Here is a 24,259-nt window from a genome sequence, read left to right as displayed (position 1 = left end):
GTTTACATGGGGTTAATGGGCAGCACGGAAGTGGTCACTTCCCGGAAGGGGCGTGGCACTCAATGTGTTAAGCCCGACGGCTGGATTTAATATTGCGTCATAAATAGATCAATACAGTCCGTATTAATTAATGTTGCGTTTTTCCCCTCAAATGTAGCCAAGAGTAAAGACCCTAACCCTATCAAAACAGCAGTCAAAGTGTATATTTTCAGCACAACGTTTGTTTACCAATGATTGTGTGTTATTAGCTAAATATGAGTTCATAATCTCTGCGCATCCCGGAGGAAACCGGATGAATTAGACGCGAGGAAATAACACGCCATGAAAGCGTTGTAGTCTTAAAACAGAGGAGACCCAGGGCTTTCAATGGACATCGAAATGTCATAAAACTACACTACCCAGCTCACACCAGCCTCTGTGAAAGCTGCTGAAAATATTCTTTGTGAAAAATTCTGACGTTATTTTTTAGATTTTATCTCACGGGTCGAACAAACCTGAACATTATTGCCATAAAATAGAACGTAGTTTGTTTCTTTACCTTTCTGTGAACGTCTAGGAAAAAAACTGCGTTTCAAAATTCAGTACTGTTATCTACAAAAAACCCTGGAAATCATCTGCTGTTAATTAATTTGCTTAGATTCGTTGTATACTTGATCTCAAGAAGGTGCTGAATGAGCTCAGTGGCAGTTATTCACGTCTGGTCAATGGTGTTATTCACCGTCAAAGATGGAAAAAGAAATTATTATAATTGATATTCTCCTTTTTGGTTCATTACAATTTACTCAAGTATAGTAACGGACACAATATTTCTGACACTGGGAATACATTCCCTGAGGTCCATAGAAGAACATGCAAATGGGCCTTGTAGAAGTGGAGCAATCTTCCATTTACTTGTGTATGTACTTTTAGGTGAATTCTCTGAAAATATGGCTAGGGCTTAAGAGGTTAAAGGGGTCTCTTTTTTCCCCTCTCCAGGACCCCCCTCCACGCGGCAGCCTTCACGGACCATGTGGAGTGTCTCCAGCTGCTCCTAGGCCACACCGCCCAGGTCAACAGCGTCGACGCCACAGGGAAAACCCCACTCATGATGGCTGCAGAGAACGGCCAGACCAACGCTGTCGGTACGAGCGCCCCGCCACGTACTCCATCACGCCCCACCGCCTTGATGAGAATATATCATCATAGGATGTGTTACATGACAGATGGATAAGAACTTAATTAATTCCCCGGCCGAGGGACGTGGGGGGCGATTGGGTTATTGTTAGCAGCAGACCACAACAAACACTCGACACACCAACAACCATACTGCTATGTTTAAAAGGCAATTATGATGAGCCTAAATGAACAATTGGAATATATACAAATACAAATAAAGAAGTTGCTCCAGATTGTCTATTGACAGATTTTTACATAGTTATGTCTACATAACAGAGTAATCTGCATAATGATTTTTACATAGTTATGTCTACATAACAGAGTAATCTGCATAATGAGCAGATGTGCAGCATATGTCTACAGATCATGTGCATATTATGTTACTTGTCTGGGAAAATGGTGATTTTGCACATTTCCCAGGATATACCGCTGTGTCCGTTCCCCGTCAGGTGGGTCACTGTGGAGAACACGGCAGTGCAAGCATCATTTTAATTAACTACCATGCACATGGCAAGTACGCGTTTAGTCTTTGTTGCATCATTTAAACGGATTAGGACTATAAACCACCAAATGTTCATTGTATTTCATCAGGTGACATCTGGTTGAGGTCAGGGTTAGGCGTGACGTCTCCAGTGAGGTTAAGGTTTATGAATGGTTGTTTATGAACAAACCGTATATAATTAGAGCGTTGTTAACCCTTTCACTACCACAGTGAGTGAAAGGTTAACCTTCTGTAGTGTGGTAGTGAAAGGTTAACCTTCTGTATTGTGGTAGTGAAAGGTTAACCTTCTGTAGTGTGGTAGTGAAAGGTTAACCGTCTGTAGTGTGGTAGTGAAAGGTTAACCTTCTGTAGTGTGGTAGTGAAAGGTTAACCGTCTGTAGTGTGGTAGTGAAAGGTTAACCTTCTGTAGTGTGGTAGTGAAAGGTTATTCTGTAGTGTGGTAGTGAAAGTGTTAACCTTCTGTAGTGTGGTAGTGAAAGTGTTAACCTTCTGTAGTGTGGTAGTGAAAGGTTATTCTGTAGTGTGGTAGTGAAAGGTTAACCTTCTGTAGTGTGGTAGTGAAAGTGTTAACCTTTTGCAGTGTGGTAGTGAAAGGGTTAACCTGTAGTGTTGTAGTGAAAGGGTTAACCCTTTGTAGTGTGGTAGTGAAAGGGTTAACAGATTATTGTCCACACATTTATAGACGTGATAGGTCAACATGCATATATCCTAGGAAATGTGCTAAATCATGTTTTACCAAAATGTACCGTAACTAGGGATGCTCGATATTGACTTTTTTACCGATACCGATATTCCGATATTGTCCAACTCTTAATTTCCGATACCGATATGATACCGATATCAACCGATACCGATATATGCAGGGTTTCCCCCCAAAAAAACTGAATAATTTCAGGTAACTAATAATTTCACTGGATACATTCAAAAGGCTTTCTAAATGTAAGCATTATCTGTGCAAAATATGATCATTAAAAAAGTTAAAATTAACATACAAGTTGTTGAATTAAACCAACATGCATACTTTTGACAATAAATAAAATAAGAATTGGTTCTTACTTGCTTGCCTGGGTAAATAAAGGTAAAAAAAAATATTGTTTTTTTTATTTTCTTTTACCGATACCGATATTTTCCGATATCACATTTTACTGCCGATATCGGCCGATAATATCGGTCGGCCGATAATATCGGACATCCCTAACCGTAACATATAAGCCCAGAGCAGACCAGCCCTCACCACTACAGTAGCTATGCTAGCTGGGACTGGTGTTGGAGGAGGCATAGAGGAAAGCTCAACGTGCTCCTTGGCTCATCTCAGTGGAATAAGCTGTTGGCTAATGATGAGAATAACATTTACATTTACAACTATAACATTTATTTAAAAAAAATTATATAACCAGATAAAAAAGCATTGAGACAAAATCTAATTTACAATGCTGACCTGGTCAAGAAAGCAGCAACGTTTACACAATGGTAAACACAACAAAAACATATAAAACAGAGAGAACAACGCAACAAAAAGCAATCACTACATTGTGCATATTTGGAACAATAAAATACCATGGTATGTTTCTTATTACTACATGAGCAGCTGGTGGTAAAGACCTCCGATAACATCTGTTTAAAACTGGCTAAAGGAACAAGTGCCATCAGTTTGAGGCTTGACTGAAGGTCATTCCAAGACCAAGGACCAAAATAAAAAAGACTCCTTTTTCCAGCCTCAGTCCGCACAGCAGGTACCTGGAACCGTATCCAGGCACTGGATCTGAGGAATAATTATGCATAGAATAGATGTGAACCGGTATGTTCTCCTCTTGTCTCTCCTCCAGAGCTGTTGGTAAGCAGTGCAAAAGCAGACCTCACCCTGCAGGATGGAGCCAAGAACACTGCCCTTCATCTGGCCTGCAGTAAGGTGTGTAGCGCCATATGATGGCACTGTTCTCTCCTACAATCACCAATATGTATACAAGCATACAACTGCAGATGGATACATGTTGTTAGTGTGGCCCCAAGCTGTTGATGGATACATGGTGTTATTTACTGTGTACTGTGTTGTTACTTACCGTGTTGTTGCATGTTATTTACTGTGTTACTTACCGTGTTGTTACATGTTATTTACTGTGTTACTTACCGTGTTGTTACATGTTACTTACTGTGTTGTTACTTACAGTGTTGTTACATGTTACTTACTGTGTTGTTACTTACAGTGTTGTTACATGTTACTTACTGTGTTGTTACATGTTACTTACTGTGTTGTTACATGTTACTTACCATGCTGTTGCATGTTATTTACTGTGTTGTTACATGTTACTTACTGTGTTGTTACTTACCGTGTTGTTACATGTTATTTACTGTGTTGTTACATGTTACTTATTGTGTTGTTACTTACAGTGTTGTTACATGTTACTTACTGTGTTACATGTTACTTACTGTGTTGTTACATGTTACTTACTGTGTTGTTACTTACAGTGTTGTTACATGTTACTTACTGTGTTGTTACATGTTACTTACTGTGTTACATGTTACTTACTGTGTTGTTACTTACAGTGTTGTTACATGTTACTTACAGTGGTGTTACATGTTACTTACTGTGTTGTTACATGTTACTTACTGTGTTGTTACATGTTACTTACTGTGTTGTTACTTACAGTGTTGTTACATGTTACTTACTGTGTTGTTACTTACAGTGTTGTTACATGTTACTTACTGTGTTGTTACATGTTACTTACTGTGTTGTTACATGTTACTTACTGTGTTGTTACATGTTACTTACTGTGTTGTTACATGTTATTTACTGTGTTACTTACCGTGTTGTTACATGTTATTTACTGTGTTACTTACCGTGTTGTTGCATGTTATTTACTGTGTTACTTACCGTGTTGTTACATGTTATTTACTGTGTTACTTACCGTGTTGTTACATGTTATTTACTGTGTTGTTACATGTTACTTACTGTGTTGTTACATGTTACTTACAGTGTTGTTACATGTTACTTACTGTGTTGTTACATGTTACTTACTGTGTTGTTACATGTTATTTACTGTGTTACTTACCGTGTTGTTACATGTTATTTACTGTGTTACATGTTACTTACTGTTTTGTTACATGTTATTTACTGTGTTACTTACTGTGTTGTTACATGTTATTTACTGTGTTACTTACTGTGTTGTTACATGTTACTTACTGTGTTGTTACATGTTATTTACTGTGTTACTTACTGTGTTGTTACATGTTATTTACTGTGTTACTTACCGTGTTGTTACATGTTATTTACTGTGTTGTTACATGTTATTTACTGTGTTGTTACATGTTACTTACTGTGTTGTTACTTACTGTGTTGTTACATGTTACTTACTGTGTTGTTACATGTTATTTACTGTGTTGTTACTTACTGTGTTGTTACATGTTATTTACTGTGTTACTTACTGTGTTGTTACTTACAGTGTTGTTACATGTTATTTACTGTGTTGTTACTTACTATGTTGTTACATGTTACTTACTGTGTTGTTACATGTTACTTACAGTGTTGTTACATGTTATTTACTGTGTTGTTACTTACTATGTTGTTACATGTTACTTACTGTGTTGTTACATGTTACTTACTGTGTTGTTACATGTTACTTACTGTGTTGTTACATGTTATTTACTGTGTTATTTACTGTGTTGTTACTTACAGTGTTGTTACATGTTATTTACTGTGTTGTTATTTACTGTGTTGTTACATGTTACTTACTGTGTTGTTACATGTTACTTACTGTGTTGTTACATGTTACTTACTGTGTTGTTACTTACAGTGTTGTTACATGTTACTTACTGTGTTGTTACATGTTACTTACTGTGTTGTTACATGTTATTTACTGTGTTACTTACTGTGTTGTTACTTACTGTGTTGTTACTTACTGTGTTGTTACATGTTACTTACTGTGTTGTTACATGTTACTTACTGTGTTGTTACATGTTATTTACTGTGTTACTTACTGTGTTGTTACTTACTGTGTTGTTACATGTTACTTACTGTGTTGTTACTTACTGTGTTGTTACATGTTACTTACTGTGTTGTTACTTACAGTGTTGTTACATGTTACTTACTGTGTTTTACATGTTACTTACTGTGTTGTTACTTACAGTGTTGTTACATGTTACTTACTGTGTTGTTACATGTTATTTACTGTGTTGTTACATGTTACTTACTGTGTTGTTACATGTTATTTACTGTGTTGTTACATGTTATTTACTGTGTTGTTACATGTTATTTACTGTTACTTACTGTTGTTACTTACTGTGTTGTTACTTACAGTGTTGTTACATGTTATTTACTGTGTTACTTACGGTTGTTACTTATTTACTGTGTTACTTACAGTGTTGTTACATGTTATTTACTGTGTTACTTACTGTTGTTACTTATTTACTGTGTTACTTACTGTGTTGTTACATGTTACTTACCGTGTTGTTACTTGTTATTTACTGTTACTTACTGTGTTACTTACTGTGTTGTTACATGTTATTTACTGTGTTGTTACATGTTATTTACTGTGTTGTTACTTGTTATTTACTGTGTTGTTACATGTTACTTACTGTGTTGTTACATGTTATTTACTGTGTTACTTACTGTGTTGTTACATGTTACTTACTGTGTTGTTACATGTTATTTACTGTGTTACTTACTGTGTTGTTACATGTTATTTACTGTGTTACTGTGTTGTTACATGTTACTTACTGTGTTGTTACATGTTATTTACTGTGTTACTTACTGTGTTGTTACATGTTACTTACTGTGTTGTTACATGTTATTTACTGTGTTACTTACTGTGTTGTTACATGTTATTTACTGTGTTACTTACTGTGTTGTTACATGTTATTTACTGTGTTACTTACTGTGTTGTTACATGTTATTTACTGTGTTACTTACTGTGTTGTTACATGTTATTTACTGTGTTATTTACTGTGTTGTTACATGTTATTTACTGTGTTACTTACTGTGTTGTTACATGTTATTTACTGTGTTACTTACTGTGTTGTTACATGTTACTTACTGTGTTGTTACTTGTTATTTACTGTTACTTACTGTGTTGTTACATGTTATTTACTGTGTTACTTACTGTGTTGTTACATGTTATTTACTGTGTTGTTACATGTTATTTACTGTGTTATTTACTGTGTTGTTACATGTTACTTACTGTGTTGTTACATGTTACTTACTGTGTTGTTACATGTTATTTACTGTGTTGTTACATGTTACTTACTGTGTTACTTACTGTGTTGTTACTTACTGTGTTGTTGCATGTTATTTACTGTGTTGTTACTTGTTATTTACTGTGTTACTTGTTATTTACTGTGTTGTTACATGTTATTTACTGTGTTACTTACTGTGTTGTTACATGTTATTTACTGTGTTGTTACATGTTATTTACTGTGTTACTTACTGTGTTGTTACATGTTATTTACTGTGTTACTTACTGTGTTGTTACATGTTATTTACTGTGTTACTTACTGTGTTGTTACATGTTATTTACTGTGTTACTTACTGTGTTGTTACATGTTATTTACTGTGTTACTTACTGTGTTACATGTTATTTACTGTGTTACTTACTGTGTTGTTACATGTTACTTACTGTGTTGTTACATGTTATTTACTGTGTTACTTACTGTGTTGTTACATGTTATTTACTGTGTTACTTACTGTGTTGTTACATGTTATTTACTGTGTTACTTACTGTGTTGTTACATGTTACTTACTGTGTTGTTACATGTTATTTACCGTGTTGTTACTTGTTATTTACTGTTACTTACTGTGTTGTTACATGTTATTTACTGTGTTGTTACTTGTTATTTACTGTGTTGTTACATGTTACTTACTGTGTTGTTACATGTTATTTACTGTGTTACTTACTGTTGTTACTTATTTACTGTGTTGTTACTTGTTATTTACTGTGTTGTTACTTGTTATTTACTGTTATTTACTGTGTTGTTACTTGTTATTTACTGTTACTTACTGTGTTGTTACATGTTACTTACTGTGTTGTTACATGTTACTTACTGTGTTGTTACATGTTATTTACTGTGTTGTTACATTGTTATTTACTGTGTTACTTACTGTGTTGTTACATGTTATTTACTGTTACTTACTGTGTTGTTACATGTTACTTACTGTGTTGTTACATGTTATTTACTGTGTTGTTACATGTTATTTACTGTGTTGTTACATGTTATTTACTGTGTTGTTACATGTTATTTACTGTTACTTACTGTGTTGTTACTTGTTATTTACTGTGTTGTTACTTGTTATTTACTGTTACTTACTGTGTTGTTACATGTTATTTACTGTTACTTACTGTGTTGTTACTTGTTATTTACTGTGTTGTTACTTGTTATTTACTGTGTTGTTACTTGTTATTTACTGTGTTGTTACTTACTGTTACTTACTGTGTTGTTACTTGTTATTTACTGTGTTGTTACTTGTTATTTACTGTGTTGTTACTTGTTATTTACTGTGTTGTTACTTGTTACTTACTGTGTTGTTACATGTTATTTACTGTTACTTACTGTGTTGTTACTTGTTATTTACTGTGTTGTTACATGTTACTTACTGTGTTGTTACATGTTATTTACTGTGTTGTTACATGTTACTTACTGTGTTGTTACATGTTACTTACTGTGTTGTTACATGTTATTTACTGTGTTGTTACATGTTATTTACTGTGTTGTTACTTGTTATTTACTGTGTTGTTACATGTTACTTACTGTGTTGTTACTTGTTATTTACTGTGTTGTTACTTACAGTGTTGTTACATGTTACTTACTGTGTTGTTACATGTTATTTACTGTGTTGTTACTTACAGTGTTGTTACATGTTATTTACTGTGTTGTTACATGTTATTTACTGTGTTGTTACTTGTTATTTACTGTGTTGTTACTTGTTATTTACTGTGTTGTTACATGTTATTTACTGTGTTGTTACTTGTTATTTACTGTGTTGTTACTTACAGTGTTGTTACATGTTACTTACTGTGTTGTTACATGTTATTTACTGTGTTGTTACTTGTTATTTACTGTGTTGTTACATGTTACTTACTGTGTTGTTACTTGTTATTTACTGTGTTGTTACATGTTATTTACTGTGTTGTTACTTGTTATTTACTGTGTTGTTACTTGTTATTTACTGTGTTGTTACTTACAGTGTTGTTACATGTTATTTACTGTGTTACATGTTATTTACTGTGTTGTTACTTGTTATTTACTGTGTTGTTACTTTGTATTTACTGTGTTGTTACTTACAGTGTTGTTACATGTTACTTACTGTGTTGTTACATGTTATTTACTGTGTTGTTACTTGTTATCTACTGTGTTGTTACATGTTACTTACTGTGTTGTTACTTGTTATTTACTGTATTGTTACATGTTATTTACTGTGTTGTTACTTGTTATTTACTGTGTTGTTACTTACTGTGTTGTTACATGTTACTTACTGTGTTGTTACTTGTTACTTACTGTGTTGTTACATGTGATTTACTGTGTTGTTACTTGTTATTTACTGTTACTTACTGTGTTGTTACATGTTACTTACTGTGTTGTTACATGTTATTTACTGTGTTACATGTTATTTACTGTTACTTACTGTGTTGGTACATGTTACTTACTGTGTTACTTACTTGTTATTTACTGTTACTTACTGTGTTGTTACTTGTTATTTACTGTGTTGTTACTTGTTATTTACTGTGTTGTTACTTGTTACTTACTGTGTTGTTACTTGTTATTTACTGTTACTTACTGTGTTGTTACTTGTTATTTACTGTTACTTACTGTGTTGTTACATGTTATTTACTGTGTTGTTACATGTTACTTACTGTGTTGTTACTTACTGTGTTGTTACATGTTACTTACTGTGTTGTTACATGTTATTTACTGTGTTGTTACATGTTACTTACTGTGTTGTTACATGTTATTTACTGTGTTGTTACATGTTATTTACTGTTACTTACTGTGTTGTTACTTGTTATTTACTGTGTTGTTACATGTTATTTACTGTTACTTACTGTGTTGTTACATGTTACTTACTGTGTTGTTACATGTTACTTACTGTGTTGTTACTTGTTATTTACTGTGTTGTTACATGTTATTTACTGTTACTTACTGTGTTGTTACTTGTTATTTACTGTGTTGTTACATGTTATTTACTGTTACTTACTGTGTTGTTACATGTTACTTACTGTGCTGTTACTTGTTATTTACTGTTACTTACTGTGTTGTTACTTGTTATTTACTGTGTTGTTACTTGTTATTTACTGTGTTGTTACTTGTTATTTGCTGTGTTGTTACTTGTTACTTACTGTGTTGTTACTTGTTATTTACTGTTACTTACTGTGTTGTTACTTGTTATTTACTGTTACTTACTGTGTTCTTACATGTTATTTACTGTGTTGTTACATGTTACTTACTGTGTTGTTACATGTTACTTACTGTGTTGTTACATGTTATTTACTGTGTTGTTACATGTTATTTACTGTGTTGTTACTTGTTATTTACTGTGTTGTTACATGTTACTTACTGTGTTGTTACTTGTTATTTACTGTGTTGTTGCATGTTATTTACTGTGTTACATGTTATTTACTGTGTTACTTGTTATTTACTGTGTTGTTACTTACAGTGTTGTTACATGTTACTTACTGTGTTGTTACATGTTATTTACTGTGTTGTTACTTGTTATTTACTGTTACTTACTGTGTTGTTACATGTTACTTACTGTGTTGTTACATGTTATTTACTGTGTTGTTACATGTTACTTACTGTGTTGTTACATGTTACTTACTGTGTTGTTACATGTTATTTACTGTGTTGTTACTTACTGTGTTGTTACATGTAACTTACTGTGTTGTTACTTACTGTGTTGTTACATGTTACTTACTGTGTTGTTACATGTTACTTACTGTGTTGTTACATGTTATTTACTGTGTTGTTACATGTTATTTACTGTGTTGTTACATGTTACTTACTGTGTTGTTACATGTTATTTACTGTATTGTTACATGTTACTTACTGTGTTGTTACTTGTTACTTACTGTGTTGTTACATGTTACTTACTGTGTTGTTACATGTTATTTACTGTGTTGTTACATGTTACTTACTGTGTTGTTACATGTTACTTACTGTGTTGTTACATGTTATTTACTGTGTTACTTACTGTGTTGTTACATGTTATTTACTGTGTTGTTACATGTCACTTACTGTGTTGTTACATGTTATTTACTGTGTTGTTACATGTTATTTACTGTGTTGTTACATGTTACTTACTGTGTTGTTACATGTTATTTACTGTGTTACTTACTGTGTTGTTACATGTTACTTACCATGTTGTTACATGTTACTTACTGTGTTGCATGGTGTTACTTACCGTGTTGTTACATGTTATTTACTGTGTTGTTACATGGTGTTACTTACCGTGTTGTTACATGGTGTTACTTACCTTGTTGTTACATGTTGTTACTTACCGTGTTGTTACATGGTGTTACTTACCTTGTTGTTACATGTTCTTACTTACAGTGTTTTTACCTGTTGTTACTTACCGTGTTGTTACATGGTGTTACTTACTGTGTTGTTGTTACTTACGGTGATGTTACATGTTGTTACTTACTGTGTTTTACCTGTTGTTACTTACTGTGTTGTTACACGTTACTTACTGTTACCTCACTTACCTGTTGTTACTTACTGTGTTGTTACCTGTTGTTACTTACTGCGTTTTTACCTGTTGTTACTTACTGTGGTCCCAAGCTGTTATTTACCATTGTTCTTTCTACCGTATTTGACTGGTTTTCTGTAGGGACATGAAACCAGTGCCTTGTTGATATTAGAGAAGATCTCAGACAGGAACCTCATCAACTCCACTAATGCAGCCTTACAGACGTAAGTATCATGACTTTTTTACTACACACCTGTCAAATACCTTGTTCCGCCAGGCCACCCAGAGGACTAATGGAGTCAGTGATTTACTTTCAGTAATGACATTGCCCTTGTGTCATTCCACTACACCACCAGACACTGTTAAGATCGAGACTCTAAAGACCTAAGACGTATGGTATTGATTCACCTGCCAGCACGCTGAAGATCTGTGTTTCTCCCACTCCTAAGGCCTCTACACGTGGCTGCAAGAAACGGTCTGACTGTGGTGGTGCAAGAGCTGCTTGCTAAGGGAGCCAGTGTACTAGCAGTCGATGAAAACGGTAAGATGGCGTTTGGTGGTGTCGTCCCCCCCCCCCCCCCCCTATTTATTGGTGTTCGATGATATTGCGATGGAATTTTGGATATGGACAGCCGTCGCCTGTGATGGAGAGAGACATGGTGACAAACACTGTCTCGTTTGTTGTAACTCCCCCACCAATCCATAGTGAAAGGCTTGAGTCAGGCATGCTGTTACAACGAGCTTTAAGAAGAGCAAGGGGGAGTTAGGCTTACTGCAGTAGTCCGTGTTACCTGTGTTATTCTGTTCAGGCATCTTCTGAGTACATTACTTGCCCACCGCCCCCACCGGTTTATGCTTTTAATTTTTTTTATTCATTTTTTATAGAAAAAAAACCCATTTAGTTAATTTCCGCATATCAGTGCCCACATTCATCAAATAAAAAAACATGGAATTTGTGAAATACTAAGCGTGTTATCAATACTTGGTCAGACAACATTATAAAGTGAATCCGTCTGAGCGGACAGCAGATCTATTTTATAGGTCGCAGTAGCCTACAGAGTAGCTTATGTTTCACTTTCATTTAGAGTAGATTTAACTGAATGAGAGAAAGGAGGCTCTAGAGACAACAGCGACTGCAGCAGCTCGACTGGAGAGGAGCTGAGGTCCGGTCCAGACCAGCAACAGTATGTTTGCGCGATGCGCTAATTAAGGCTGCAGCTACATTAATCCGTCAATGAGCGGATTGAAAATTGACTGAAGGTATTATTGTCCGTTGGTTTATTTTTTTTATTAGAACAGAATGTCAACTCTGTCTGTCCAGCAAATGGATACTAACGTAGTGTAACCGAGAGATTTGAACTTGTGATCTCATGCTCCGCAACGGCCGCATCAACCAGTTGAGCTAAAGGGTCTGACCCATTAGCAGGTACTGGTTGACTGCGACTGATGATTCTATGGTCTACACTAGTCATTGAAAATGAATTAAAAACAGATTTAGACAGACGCATAACGTTAAAGATCAAAGTAAGCGCTGTGTGAGCGTCATTTTGTAAAATGTCCGGTGTTACTGGTAATACCGGTGTCGTCGTGAGCTTTACTAGTCATGGGAATTTTCCCATCACTGTGGAAACCCTAGGAGGAAGGATGGTATTGTGTATTTTGACGTATTCACAGGAAGACGTTGCAATGTTGTTTTCACAGACATCTAATAACCTGTACCATTGACTTACACTTTGTACTTACACTTTGTACTTACACTTTGTACTTACACTTTGTACTTACACTTTGTACTTACCCATGAGACTGACTGAAGCCATACCTGCCATGCTGTATTGCTGAAGGCCATGTATTAATAGGGAGGTCAAACGTTCTGCCGTAATGTAATCAAACGGGAGCTCCGCCCACAATGGTATTCGTTCGTAAAATTTTCAGGCCACTCCCCTCACAAAAAGCCAAAGTCCCAGACGATACTTTCAATTGGTAGATCAAACAACCACTCAAATTGTAGCCAACCCCTGTGTGCACACAATGGCGTTTGTCAGTTTATGATTTGTTGGAGAAATGCCTGTCGAAATGCCCTCTGTGTTTTTCATTCAAATGGCTACTCCCCTTAAATAGGAGCCAACAACAAGGTTTTTGCAGCCAAATATTGTTGCCCCAACTAAGTCTCCACTACAACCGCGGGAAATAAGATTATTCTTTCCGTTTGGGACCTTTTAGGAATTCAATGTGGCCAAAGCTGCGTGACTGTTCGCTGCTATTTACAATCCTCTCAAAAGGCCGCTTTCCATGATCGATTATAATGGATTATAGCCCGGGTCAAGTGATTACAGGAAGTTGCAGTACAAAAAAAAGAATATATATATATATATGCAGTTTTTTTTTTGTATTATCATTTTTTTAATGGGTGGTAGAGCCAATATTTATTTACCTCTGTGATATGGAAATCAAACTGTTGGTTTAGTGAAATAAAGATATATATTTATTTATTTATTTATTTATTTTTCAGTGACGTCAGAAAGGGAAGTTTGACCTCCGTAGTATTAATGTCACACTCAATGCCCCCCCCTCCAGGTTACACACCTGCCTTGGCCTGTGCCCCCAACAAAGATGTGGCCGACTGCCTGGCCCTTATCCTGGCCACCATGATGCCTGTGTCCCCCTGCACCCCGGTGCCCGCCCTCCCCTTCAGTGCCATTAACCACTTTACCACCAGCCCCTCCAAGGCCGTGGCCTTCGACAGCCTCCCCGTGCTGCGCAACGAGCACAGCTCCTACTGCAGCTTCAACAACATCGGCCACCATGACGGCTTCTACAAGGACGAGGAGCTCAACGACTCAGACTCAGAGACTTACTGAGGAACCCCAGCGGAGGAGGCAGCGGCGAACAGCATAAACACACACACACACACACACACACACACACACACACTGTGTCTTAAAATCACCACCGCCAGCTTGGGAGGGCAGGAGAAAAGACCACACAGGAGCCTTAAAGAGTCCCCCGGAGAGCCTGAGAGAGAGGCACAGGAGAGAGGCTAAGAGAGCCTGAACGAGCCACAAGAGAGAGGCTGAGAGAGCCTGAAAGAGCCACAGGAGAGAGGCTATGGGAGCCTGAAAGAGCCACAGGAGAGAGGCTAAGAGAGCCTGAACGAGCCACAAAAGAGAGGCTAAGGGACTGGGAGCCTGAAAGAGCCACAGGAGAGAGTTGATTGATTGATTGATTGAAATTTGTATTTAACAGATTGCAGAATGGGTACAATACAGTACGGCTCAATACACACAATTGTTAAGGGGATGCAGACCAGAGAAAGACTTTCATCTTGTTTACATCAGGGTCCCCCATTTTCAATTCATCATGTCTGAATTTTCAATTCAGAGGCTGAGCGTGGCAGGAGAGAGGCTGAGAGAGAGCCACAGGAGAGGTGCTGAGAGAGCCACAGGAGAGGCTGAGAGAGTGGCAGGAGAGAGGCTGAGAGAGAGCCACAGGAGAGGTGCTGAGAGAGCCACAGGAGAGGCTGAGAGAGTGGCAGGAGAGAGGCTGAGAGAGAGCCACAGGAGAGGTGCTGAGAGAGCCACAGGAGAGGCTGAGAGAGTGGCAGGAGAGAGGCTGAGAGAGAGCCACAGGAGAGGGGCTGAAAGCCACAGGAGAGGCTGAGAGCGGCAGGAGGTGCAGCAAGCTGGCCCACATTCATCCCAACCTCGTCCAGCACCAGGTGTCGTTCCAGCAGATACTCGATGTCGGATAACCACTGCTCCGCTGACCCACAGCTTCTTCAGTGGTAGAAACTACATGTTGGGGCGGACAGCAATCTTTTACGGCAATAAAATGTTGCAGAGGGATAGTAGCATTTCACTGAGAGCAAAACGGACAGGGACCAAAAGATGTGGAAGCATTTCTTTTTATTATTTTTCTTTTAATTTTAAAGCTTGTTTTGACTGTAAATGGATTGAGAATTTATGGGTTAATTGAATAATAATAATTAAAAAGAAATAAAGGAGCCAGGTCTTTTTGGACAGCATGTATTTGCAGCTGTAAAGTCATTCCAAATCACTTGGAGTGTGAATGTGGTAAATCACAAGAAAGTACTCGACCTCTACTGTCTTTAACTATGAATGAACGCAACACTCTAGCTTCCCATCTTCAGACAATATAGTTTGAAAAGATTGTTATTTTGAAAACTTCAAACCAAGTTATATGGTTCTCCGTCTGAAGTGAGGAGACTAAATGATCACACACTACGACTGCAAGAACGCACTTATCCACAAACTAATTTATGTAGGGGGGTCATTTATTTTTAAGATCAAAATTTTAATATACTCATTCATGTCTTAAACTCCTTGCCCTCCTACAAGAGAAAAAAATCATATGATATGCTGATATGAAATCATTTAAAAAAATAAATAATATTTGGTATGCAACAAGTTATTTTTAAGTTTGATCAACCGTACCTTTTTTGTGTGTTAAATTGTTCATTGCGGTCTAGTCTTTTAGAAATAAATTATTTGTGTACCTCTAGTTTTATTTATGTCATCATTTTGTGCCTTCATTAGTTACTGAGACGACACAGGAGGCAGCTGTATAAGGTAAACAATGATGCACATTAGTACGACATTTTGTGAAAAGCACTGATACGATATTGAGGCATTTGAGGCTGGCATGCCTTGCTTTGTGTGAGGAGAAACACTGTAAACCAATGGTAGGACAGCATTAGATTTTCTTCTGTTGAAAGATTTTTTTTGCTCTTATATTAATCGATACACATCGACAGGTTTTGCTTGCTTTAACTTCAGAAAAATGACACCACTCAATCCTATATTCAAAACTCCCGTTTTCTGGCTTTTGAAAGATCATTTTAACTGGAAATATGTACAATATATTTGCTAGCTTCGTCAAAATTGATGAGGACATAGAAATGTTGTTTCTTCATTTTGGTTTTCTTAAAATAGGGATGAACCTAGCATGTACATACAAAATCGTGACTGTGAATTCAATGCTCCCATGAATTCTTTCAGTACCTGAGATTGCTGTATATTTTATGACTATGAAAATAAATAAATGAGTTATGTTATTTAATAATGAAACGTGGGTCGTTTGTTTTTAAATGGAATATTTCTAAATTTTAGAGCATGATTGTAGTTAACTGACTAAGTAATTCAGTGTTCACGGTTATTCATTTTGTCCAAGACATTCAGATATTCCTCATTTACACCGACAATAATGCTGAATGAATGAAAACTTTATTTAACAGATTGCAGAATGGGTACAATACAGTACGGCTCAATACATACAATTGTTAAGGGGATGCAGACCTGAGAAAGACGTTTGTCTTGTTTCCATCAGGGTCCCCCATTTTCATTTCATATAGACATTTATGACATACACAACAACATACATGACATTTATGGCATAGGTATTTAGTACTGATACATTTGTGACATAAGCGGTATTCAAACAGTACTGTTACCCCTAGATCCTGACTGAGTATATACATATGGGGAGGGGACTGTACATTAGGAGGGGGTGGGTGGGTGGGAGGGAAATATACATACGGCGGGGAGGGAATATATACATGCTCGTGTTGATAGCCTGAAATTGATGGCCATTATTTACCTAAAGGAGTGTGATATACAGTATTGCTACCTACTTACGTAACTAGAGACACTCTCCAGACATCGGTTGCAATAATATGTCTGACTCCATCAAAGCTGTTGTAACACAGCAGCCCAGTCTCATCTGGTAACTGACGTTAATTTGTGATTTAAAATTGTATTCTGTGCAGATGCCTAATTTTGCCTTATAGTACTGTTTCCCTTTCTCTGATATATATAATGTGGAGGTACTATTCTAACTGAGAAACTACTGTCTCTCGGCTAGTCCGAAGTCGCTATGAAAAGTGATAGTCAAGTGTCTGATGTGTCTTGTCGTACAGATCTTGTAAGTCGCTTTGGATAAAAGCGTCAGCTAAATGTAAATGTAAATGTAAATACGGGAATTTGCTAGTAAATACTATCTGAAATACTGGCTGTTTAACAAGATTATGTTTCATACACTACACTAGTATAATAATATACTATTGCGATGGGGTGTTTTTTCTGTCAATGGTTTCAGTCAGAGTCAGTCCTACGTTTTGAACGGATAATAAAAATGTTGCAATGGAACACGTGTGTACTGCGCGACACACGATTGGCTGGCGTCGTGTCATCCCCGGAAGTGATAGAAACTGGTTAGACAATAGTCAACTTCAGAAAGTGCATCCATGATCAATGATCAATACCATCAACAGTCGTTTATGACCGTTTTACAATAGTAATAAAGTAGTGAGCAGTGAGGACGATATTAATATTTCGACTAGGCTTCAACAGTAAATGTTTGTTTCGTGAGTGTAGCCTACTGTGTAACCAAGGAGACTATCTTTTTGTTTTTGGACAGCCATGGAAGAAGTGACAGGAGCTCAGTTGATTGCTGAGGCTCTTAAATCTCAGGTAAGATCGTTTGAAAAAACTTTCAAAATGCAACTTGTCAAAGTTCTGAGCAAGAAAATATCGTCCTGCAGCTCCCTGTCCTTGCAGTAACATTAACTACGCAGGAGTTGCAAGAAGTGTGTCAAAAGTCAAGGACTGCGTGATCACAAGTTTGATCATGTTGATGTAAATGTTTTTTAACTCGTTTGGCCAAATTTCATATTTATGCACATAGATAAAAGAAAAATAAGTCTGTTTTCCGTGTTTTGTGTGAATATTACATTAAAACCATTGCATTATAATAAGAAAGCTATGAAAACACGTTTTTTTTCCAACAAATTATTGATTTCAATTATTACCCCCCTGATTGTTGTTTTTAATGTTTGTTTTTTCGTTATTGTTGATTATATAATTGTCATTGACTAGCTGATTTATTCTAGTATACTTTTATATATCTAATTTGTATTATGTTATTTTCACAATAAAAAAAAATAAAAAACGTATACGTTTGTTATTTAGGTCTATACCTCACTTACGTGTAAACAAAATCACATTCCTGTCTTGATCGATGCTTATTTATAAACCATAAACTGACGTCTCTCCCTGTAGAACGTGGAATATATGTTCGGGATAGTTGGAGTTCCAGTCATTGAAGTAGCCATGGCTGCTCAAGCAGAGGGGATCAAATATGTGGGAATGCGCAACGAACAAGCGGTAAAACATTTATTTCAAAGACTGCTATTAATTTACAAAACACACAGGGTTTTCAACACAGTGACAATGTTGACCTGCGTTTTATCTGTCATCCAACAGGCCTGCTATGCTGCCTCTGCAATTGGATACCTCACTGGACGGTAGGTTCTGTCTGTTCCCAACAAGAAACTGACTCATTATTCACACAATTATCTTTGTTAACTGAGCGGTTCGCGTTATCAGTTTGTATCACGTACATGTCCCTGTCTCCTGTGATTATCCTTATTCAGGCCAGGTGCTTGTCTGGTCGTGTCTGGCCCAGGGCTCATCCATGCTCTTGGCGGAATGGCCAACGCTAACATGAACTGCTGGTATGACCCAGTAATCAGACTATTTGATATTTTTCGAATACCTTGTAACGGATAATGTTGTAACCTGGAAGTCGATGGCTTTGTTCACACTGATTTTTGTTTTACTATTTTCCAGGCCAGTGGTTGTAATTGGAGGTTCTTCTGATCAAAACCAAGAAACATTTGGGGCCTTTCAAGAGTTTCCTCAGGTAAAACCTACTATGCCGTTGTGTTTATTTAATATTCTAACGTTATATCAGGTCAAGTCAAGTATTCCTTTATTAATCCCCTTGGGGAAATTCAAGTGTCATAGCAGCATGGTGGGGGGTAGTAATAATAATAATAATAGAACATACAACAAAGTGCAAGTAATAATGATATAGTGATAACAGTATAGTAGTAGTGAACAGTAGTGAGTGGCAGGATTCAACGAAGGACTGGCCATGGCTGTTTGTGGTGTGTCATGAGGGGATAAGTCTTTTTTTTTTTTTTATTTGTCTTTTTATTATTTTTTAAACATACACATGACAACATAAAATTAGATATACAAGCATTAATTAACAGTGCACATCCAATGAAATTACCATTTAAATAAATGTAATATACAAGGTATACACCACTTGCTATCTAATACCCTATACATATATGCTGAGGGCAGGGACGTGCACAGGACTTTAGAGGGGCAGGTGCTCAAAGGCTAAAAAGGGCACTACACTTGTGTGTATATATTAACCGAGCGCGCGTAGCGCGCAAGCGCAATTTTTAAGGGCCCTTTTCGGGCGGGGGGCCCCCTTTTTATGTTTTTTGGGGGGTTTTGGTGATCAAATATTGAATATTGAACTATAATAATCAGTGCAGGAGCTCACTTATCCTTGAAAGACACTTTTATCACTGACTTAAAAGGACCATAAATCTCCATAAATGTTCAGGGGGGAGGGAATAAGTGCTTACCCTACAGACCCCAAGAAGTGCTGTATATTCTGTATTGTTTAATATAAATGCATTTTTTATTCCAATCCCGATTTCTATTTGAGATTCCCAAATCCCATCGGACTTGACTTCTTCGTGTCCCTCAATGAGTGTAATACCAGCATTCAACAGCGGTTTCTATCATCATCATCATCACCACCCACGCTATGCATAAAATATATAGGTCCGCGGAGAGGCACGCTGAGGAGGCCGTGCAAACTGCAATGGAATATGGGGCATCTCTCTCTCTTTACCTAATATTTTGATTCTATCCTGACATTTTTCAGTTGGAAGGGCAGTCTATATGCGTAACTGTAAAAAAAAAAAAATTCAAAAAGGGCACTTTTTTGATGAGGCTCAAAAAGGCAGGTGCTCAGGCACCCCTTGGCCTCTATGTGTGCACGTGCCTGGCTGAGGGGATAGATCTATGGCTGAATGTGCTATTTCTATTTCTATGTATGTCTTTGGCTATACATAGCACCTCCTTTTCTTTGTTGATAGGTTGAAGCATGCCGTCTCTATAGCAAGTTCTCTGCCAGACCCAGCGGCCTTGACACCATCCCCTCAGTCATAGAAAAGGTAGGTATAACATGACAGTCCTTTGCTTCCTTAGACTCAGATTATACGATGAGTAACTGACTCCTTTAACCTGCTCAGTGACCTCGAGTATAAAACCTCTCTTATCATTAGATGGCAGTAAGAGCTGTCCTTCCTTGACTTCAGATATTCATAGTCAACTAATAGTCATAGGACTTTGTCGACTTATCGATTAGTCGGATGATTGACTCCACAGAAACAGGATGGTGGGATGAATGACTCCACAGAAAGGAGGGATGGTGGGATGATTGACTCCACAGAAACAGGATGGTGGGATGAATGACTCCACAGAAACAGGATGGTGGGATGAATGACTCCACAGAAACAGGATGGTGGGATGAATGACTCCACAGAAACAGGATGGTGGGATGAATGACTCCACAGAAACAGGATGGTGGGATGAATGACTCCACAGAAACAGGATGGTGGGATGAATGACTCCACAGAAACAGGATGGTGGGATGAATGACTCCACAGAAACAGGATGGTGGGATGAATGACTCCACAGAAACAGGATGGTGGGATGAATGACTCCACAGAAACAAGGGATGGTGGGATGAATGACTCCACAGAAACAGGATGGTGGGATGAATGACTCCACAGAAACAGGATGGTGGGATGAATGACTCCACAGAAACAGGATGGTGGGATGAATGACTCCACAGAAACAGGATGGTGGGATGAATGACTCCACAGAAACAAGGGATGCACCGATCCAACTTTTTCAGTCTGGATACCGATACCTGGGCTCTGGATATCGGCCGATACCAAGTCAGATCCGATCCATTACTTTTAATGAACATTATAGATGGGGTTCAGTGGCGTTCGGGTGAAGCCCTATTCTCCGGTGCACACTGCTACTAAACATGGCACATGCACGCACATACATGGAAGTGTGTGGCATCGTGGTCAATTGCATGGTTACTGCGAAAAAACATTCTATACTAAAGGCAGTTTATACTCTCAATAACAATTTTAGAGAGACTAAATAACAACAACATAAGGCTACTACTGTTTAAAAATCAAAGAATACATGTATTAATCGGTGCAAAAAATGGCATAAAATCACAAAATCGGCAGGGGGACACTAGCAACGTTTTTCTGCCTCATACACCCCTTCAAGAATCCTAACTATAATCAAGATGCAATTCAATATTAACAAAACATGTATTTCTATAAATAGTCTAAAGATATTTTGCATTCCCTGAGTTCAAAAAAGAAAAGCTCTTCAAACAAATGGCATACAAAACTATACAAATCCTCACGTAACAAGGGGGCGGCTACGTGGCGTAGTGGGCAAGGCGCTCACCACGAATGCTGAGACGCTGGGCTCGCCTGTTCGAGCCCAGCTCTCCACATTGTTTTCAGTTTAGCTGGTCGTCCGTACTAATACACATTGGCCGTATTTGGGGGTGGGAAACTGATGGGTGGGGATCGGGCGTTGTGGACAGCGACTCCTACAGGTCGGTTGGTGCGCCTGCACAGTAGAATCAGGAAGTGTCGGGGGCAGCGTGAGCCTCCCACGCGTTACTCCTCGCCACTGAGAGATCGAGCTGCGCAGGTGAAAAGATGCGACTGCTGTTACCTCAAGTACCGGAGGGGACTTGTGCTATGTATGACTTGGTCCACATTGCAGCCGGCTTGTGGGAGGCAAGAAACAGCGTCCGTGACAGGGGAGGGTTGAATTGGATGATACGAAATTGGGATGGGAGAAAATATAGAAAATGGGAGAAAAAGTGGATAAAAAAAAATATATATATCCTCACGTAACATTTTGCCTGAAATTAAATAATAATTAGTCATAGTAGGCTACTGCAGTATGACCTTTTTATCCTCAAATAAATTATATAGAGTAGATTTACTGCAAGATTTCCAAAGAGCATATATGCCAAAGTGAATAACTCATATCACTTCACGTCACCCAAGCATGTGTGATGACTGCGATAAATGGTGATATCAGCGTTAAACACTTCCGAGAAAATCTCTCTCTCTCTCTCTTTCATGATGACTGTCCCTTCATTTCCCTTCTGTCTGTGGATTGCTACAACTACAATGTAGGGGAAATTAAATTGGGGCCGAAAGTTACAACCACAAAAAGCAAGCAGGCTAAGAATCCAAACTACTGTAAGTGACCTGTTCGGTCTGTCTGTCGCCACAGCACCTACACACAACAAACGGCGCTGTCCAGGGTACTGAAACATCAGTTCCTACATTATGCAAGTCAATCTGATTGAACCCTTTCACTACCACACTACAAAAGGTTAACCTTTCACTACCACACTACAGACGGTTAAGAGAGCGAGCGAGAGAGAGAGAGAGAGCTCCTCCCAGTCCCATTACCTCCCACCCGTTTTTATCTAGTTCTCTGTGTGTGTGATTCACGGTGTGTTTGTGTGGGAACAGCTGAAGGTCTGCTGTCAAAACCGCTTCCGCATTATTTGCACTCGCTGCTAATATAAACGTATCACAGTTGATTGTGGGCGGGCGGTGGCAGATCAGCGCCTGAACACGTCACAGATCTGCTAAATTCAGAATGGCTTGGTTTATTGGGGGAGGATCTTGTCTCAGCTGAACTGGAGGAATGCGCCAAAATGAGAATTTGAGACCATGACAGTGTTGGTACAACCCCACATTGCTAGAAAACAATGCTAAACACTGGAAAAGGCCATTTATAAGATAGTTTCCCTTAAGTACAGTGTATAAGGTTGCACAATAGTTTAAAGTTGAACAAAGGAACAGAGGTCGCAATCGCGTATTAGACAATAATGCATCTGTTTCTAAGCTGGCCGCAAGCTTTCACTCTAAAAAACTAAAACGTGTTATTTTTGAAAATATATTTTTTTATTTAAACCACGTGGTGGTGCTGGCACGTTGGCTATAACATTGTTTAGAGAAAGCTCTGGGATGAAATCGCTCCAAAGGGGGTCCATTCAGATCCACCAAGAGAAGTGAGGAGAGGCTTTGCTCACGCAACTTGTTCCGATACTTGCGGTCAGTACAATTCACAGCAGAAAAGCCCCTCTCACACTCAGCTGAGCTGGACAAGAAGGTCACACTTGCTGTTTGAAGTCTTACTAGCATTTTCCACGGTGCTCTGCTTTGCAATCTTTTTTATCCACTTTTTTTTCTATTTTTCTCCCATCCCAATTTAGCCGTGCCAATTCTCCCCTCCCCTGTCTTGATCGTTGCTCACATGTTCCCTCCACTGGCCGGTTGTAGGGAGGATAGAAGCCCATCACATGTCCCCTCCGTTACATGTGTAGGCAGCCAGTCGCATCTTTTCACCTGCCAGCGCGGACTCATTTGGTGAGGAGTAACGTGTAGGAGGCTCACACTGCCCCCGCCATTTTCCTGTCTCTGCTGTGCAGGCGCCCCAACCGACCTGTAGGAGTCGCTGTTTACAACGTCCAGATTACCACCCATCGACTTCCCACCCGCTAACTCTGCCAATTGAGTTAGTATGACGGCCGGCCCAAGCCGGAGGCAACGCCGACAGCCGGATTCGATACCGGTGTCTCATGCATTGGTGACGAGCGCAATGTCCGCTGCACCACCCAGCCGCCTTACTTGCTTTGCAATCTTAAAGTCGGGGAACTCCTCGACAGCCCCCCGGCAAAATAACGTTAGCTGTAGCTGGTGTGCTGTTGTCATCACTCATTGTCCTTGTCTTTGTTTTTTTGGTGAATCAGATTAGATTAAATTAGATTCAAATTAATTGTCAAAGTGCAAATGTAACAGTGAAGTGCAATAATAATATACTAGTCATACTGTAACTATAAGAGTAGGTAAGGGACATGTACAGATATAGATATAGTATCTACAGATATGTAAAACGTATTATATGCAGGTATATACAGAC

At 38.1% G+C, this 24,259-nt stretch overlaps 2 protein-coding genes across 2 annotated transcripts in view; both read left to right on the top strand.

Annotated features, from left to right (window-relative positions):
- Window positions 1-16,390, top strand: part of ankrd28b (ankyrin repeat domain 28b) — a 53,484-nt gene extending 37,094 nt beyond the window's left edge. Inside the window, exons 20-24 of the mRNA XM_084336442.1 lie at window positions 976-1,121; window positions 3,484-3,566; window positions 11,469-11,551; window positions 11,777-11,868; window positions 13,902-16,390. Of these exons, the coding sequence (XP_084192568.1) occupies window positions 976-1,121; window positions 3,484-3,566; window positions 11,469-11,551; window positions 11,777-11,868; window positions 13,902-14,185 (688 nt within the window). The 3' untranslated portion in view covers window positions 14,186-16,390. The remainder of the gene's footprint in view (window positions 1-975; window positions 1,122-3,483; window positions 3,567-11,468; window positions 11,552-11,776; window positions 11,869-13,901) is intronic.
- Window positions 16,391-17,564: 1,174 nt separating this feature from the next.
- hacl1 (2-hydroxyacyl-CoA lyase 1) overlaps window positions 17,565-24,259 on the top strand; it is a 33,149-nt gene continuing 26,454 nt past the window's right edge. The window contains exons 1-6 of the mRNA XM_084337033.1: window positions 17,565-17,812; window positions 18,401-18,505; window positions 18,605-18,645; window positions 18,775-18,855; window positions 18,971-19,043; window positions 20,305-20,382. Coding sequence (XP_084193159.1) covers window positions 17,762-17,812; window positions 18,401-18,505; window positions 18,605-18,645; window positions 18,775-18,855; window positions 18,971-19,043; window positions 20,305-20,382 — 429 coding nt within the window. The 5' untranslated portion in view covers window positions 17,565-17,761. The remainder of the gene's footprint in view (window positions 17,813-18,400; window positions 18,506-18,604; window positions 18,646-18,774; window positions 18,856-18,970; window positions 19,044-20,304; window positions 20,383-24,259) is intronic.

This window comes from Notolepis coatsorum, assembly GCF_963971535.1.
Source record: "Notolepis coatsorum genome assembly, chromosome: 19".
Classification (NCBI taxonomy): Eukaryota; Metazoa; Chordata; class Actinopteri; order Aulopiformes; family Paralepididae; genus Notolepis; species Notolepis coatsorum.
This window is presented reverse-complemented; position numbering and strand designations above follow the sequence as displayed.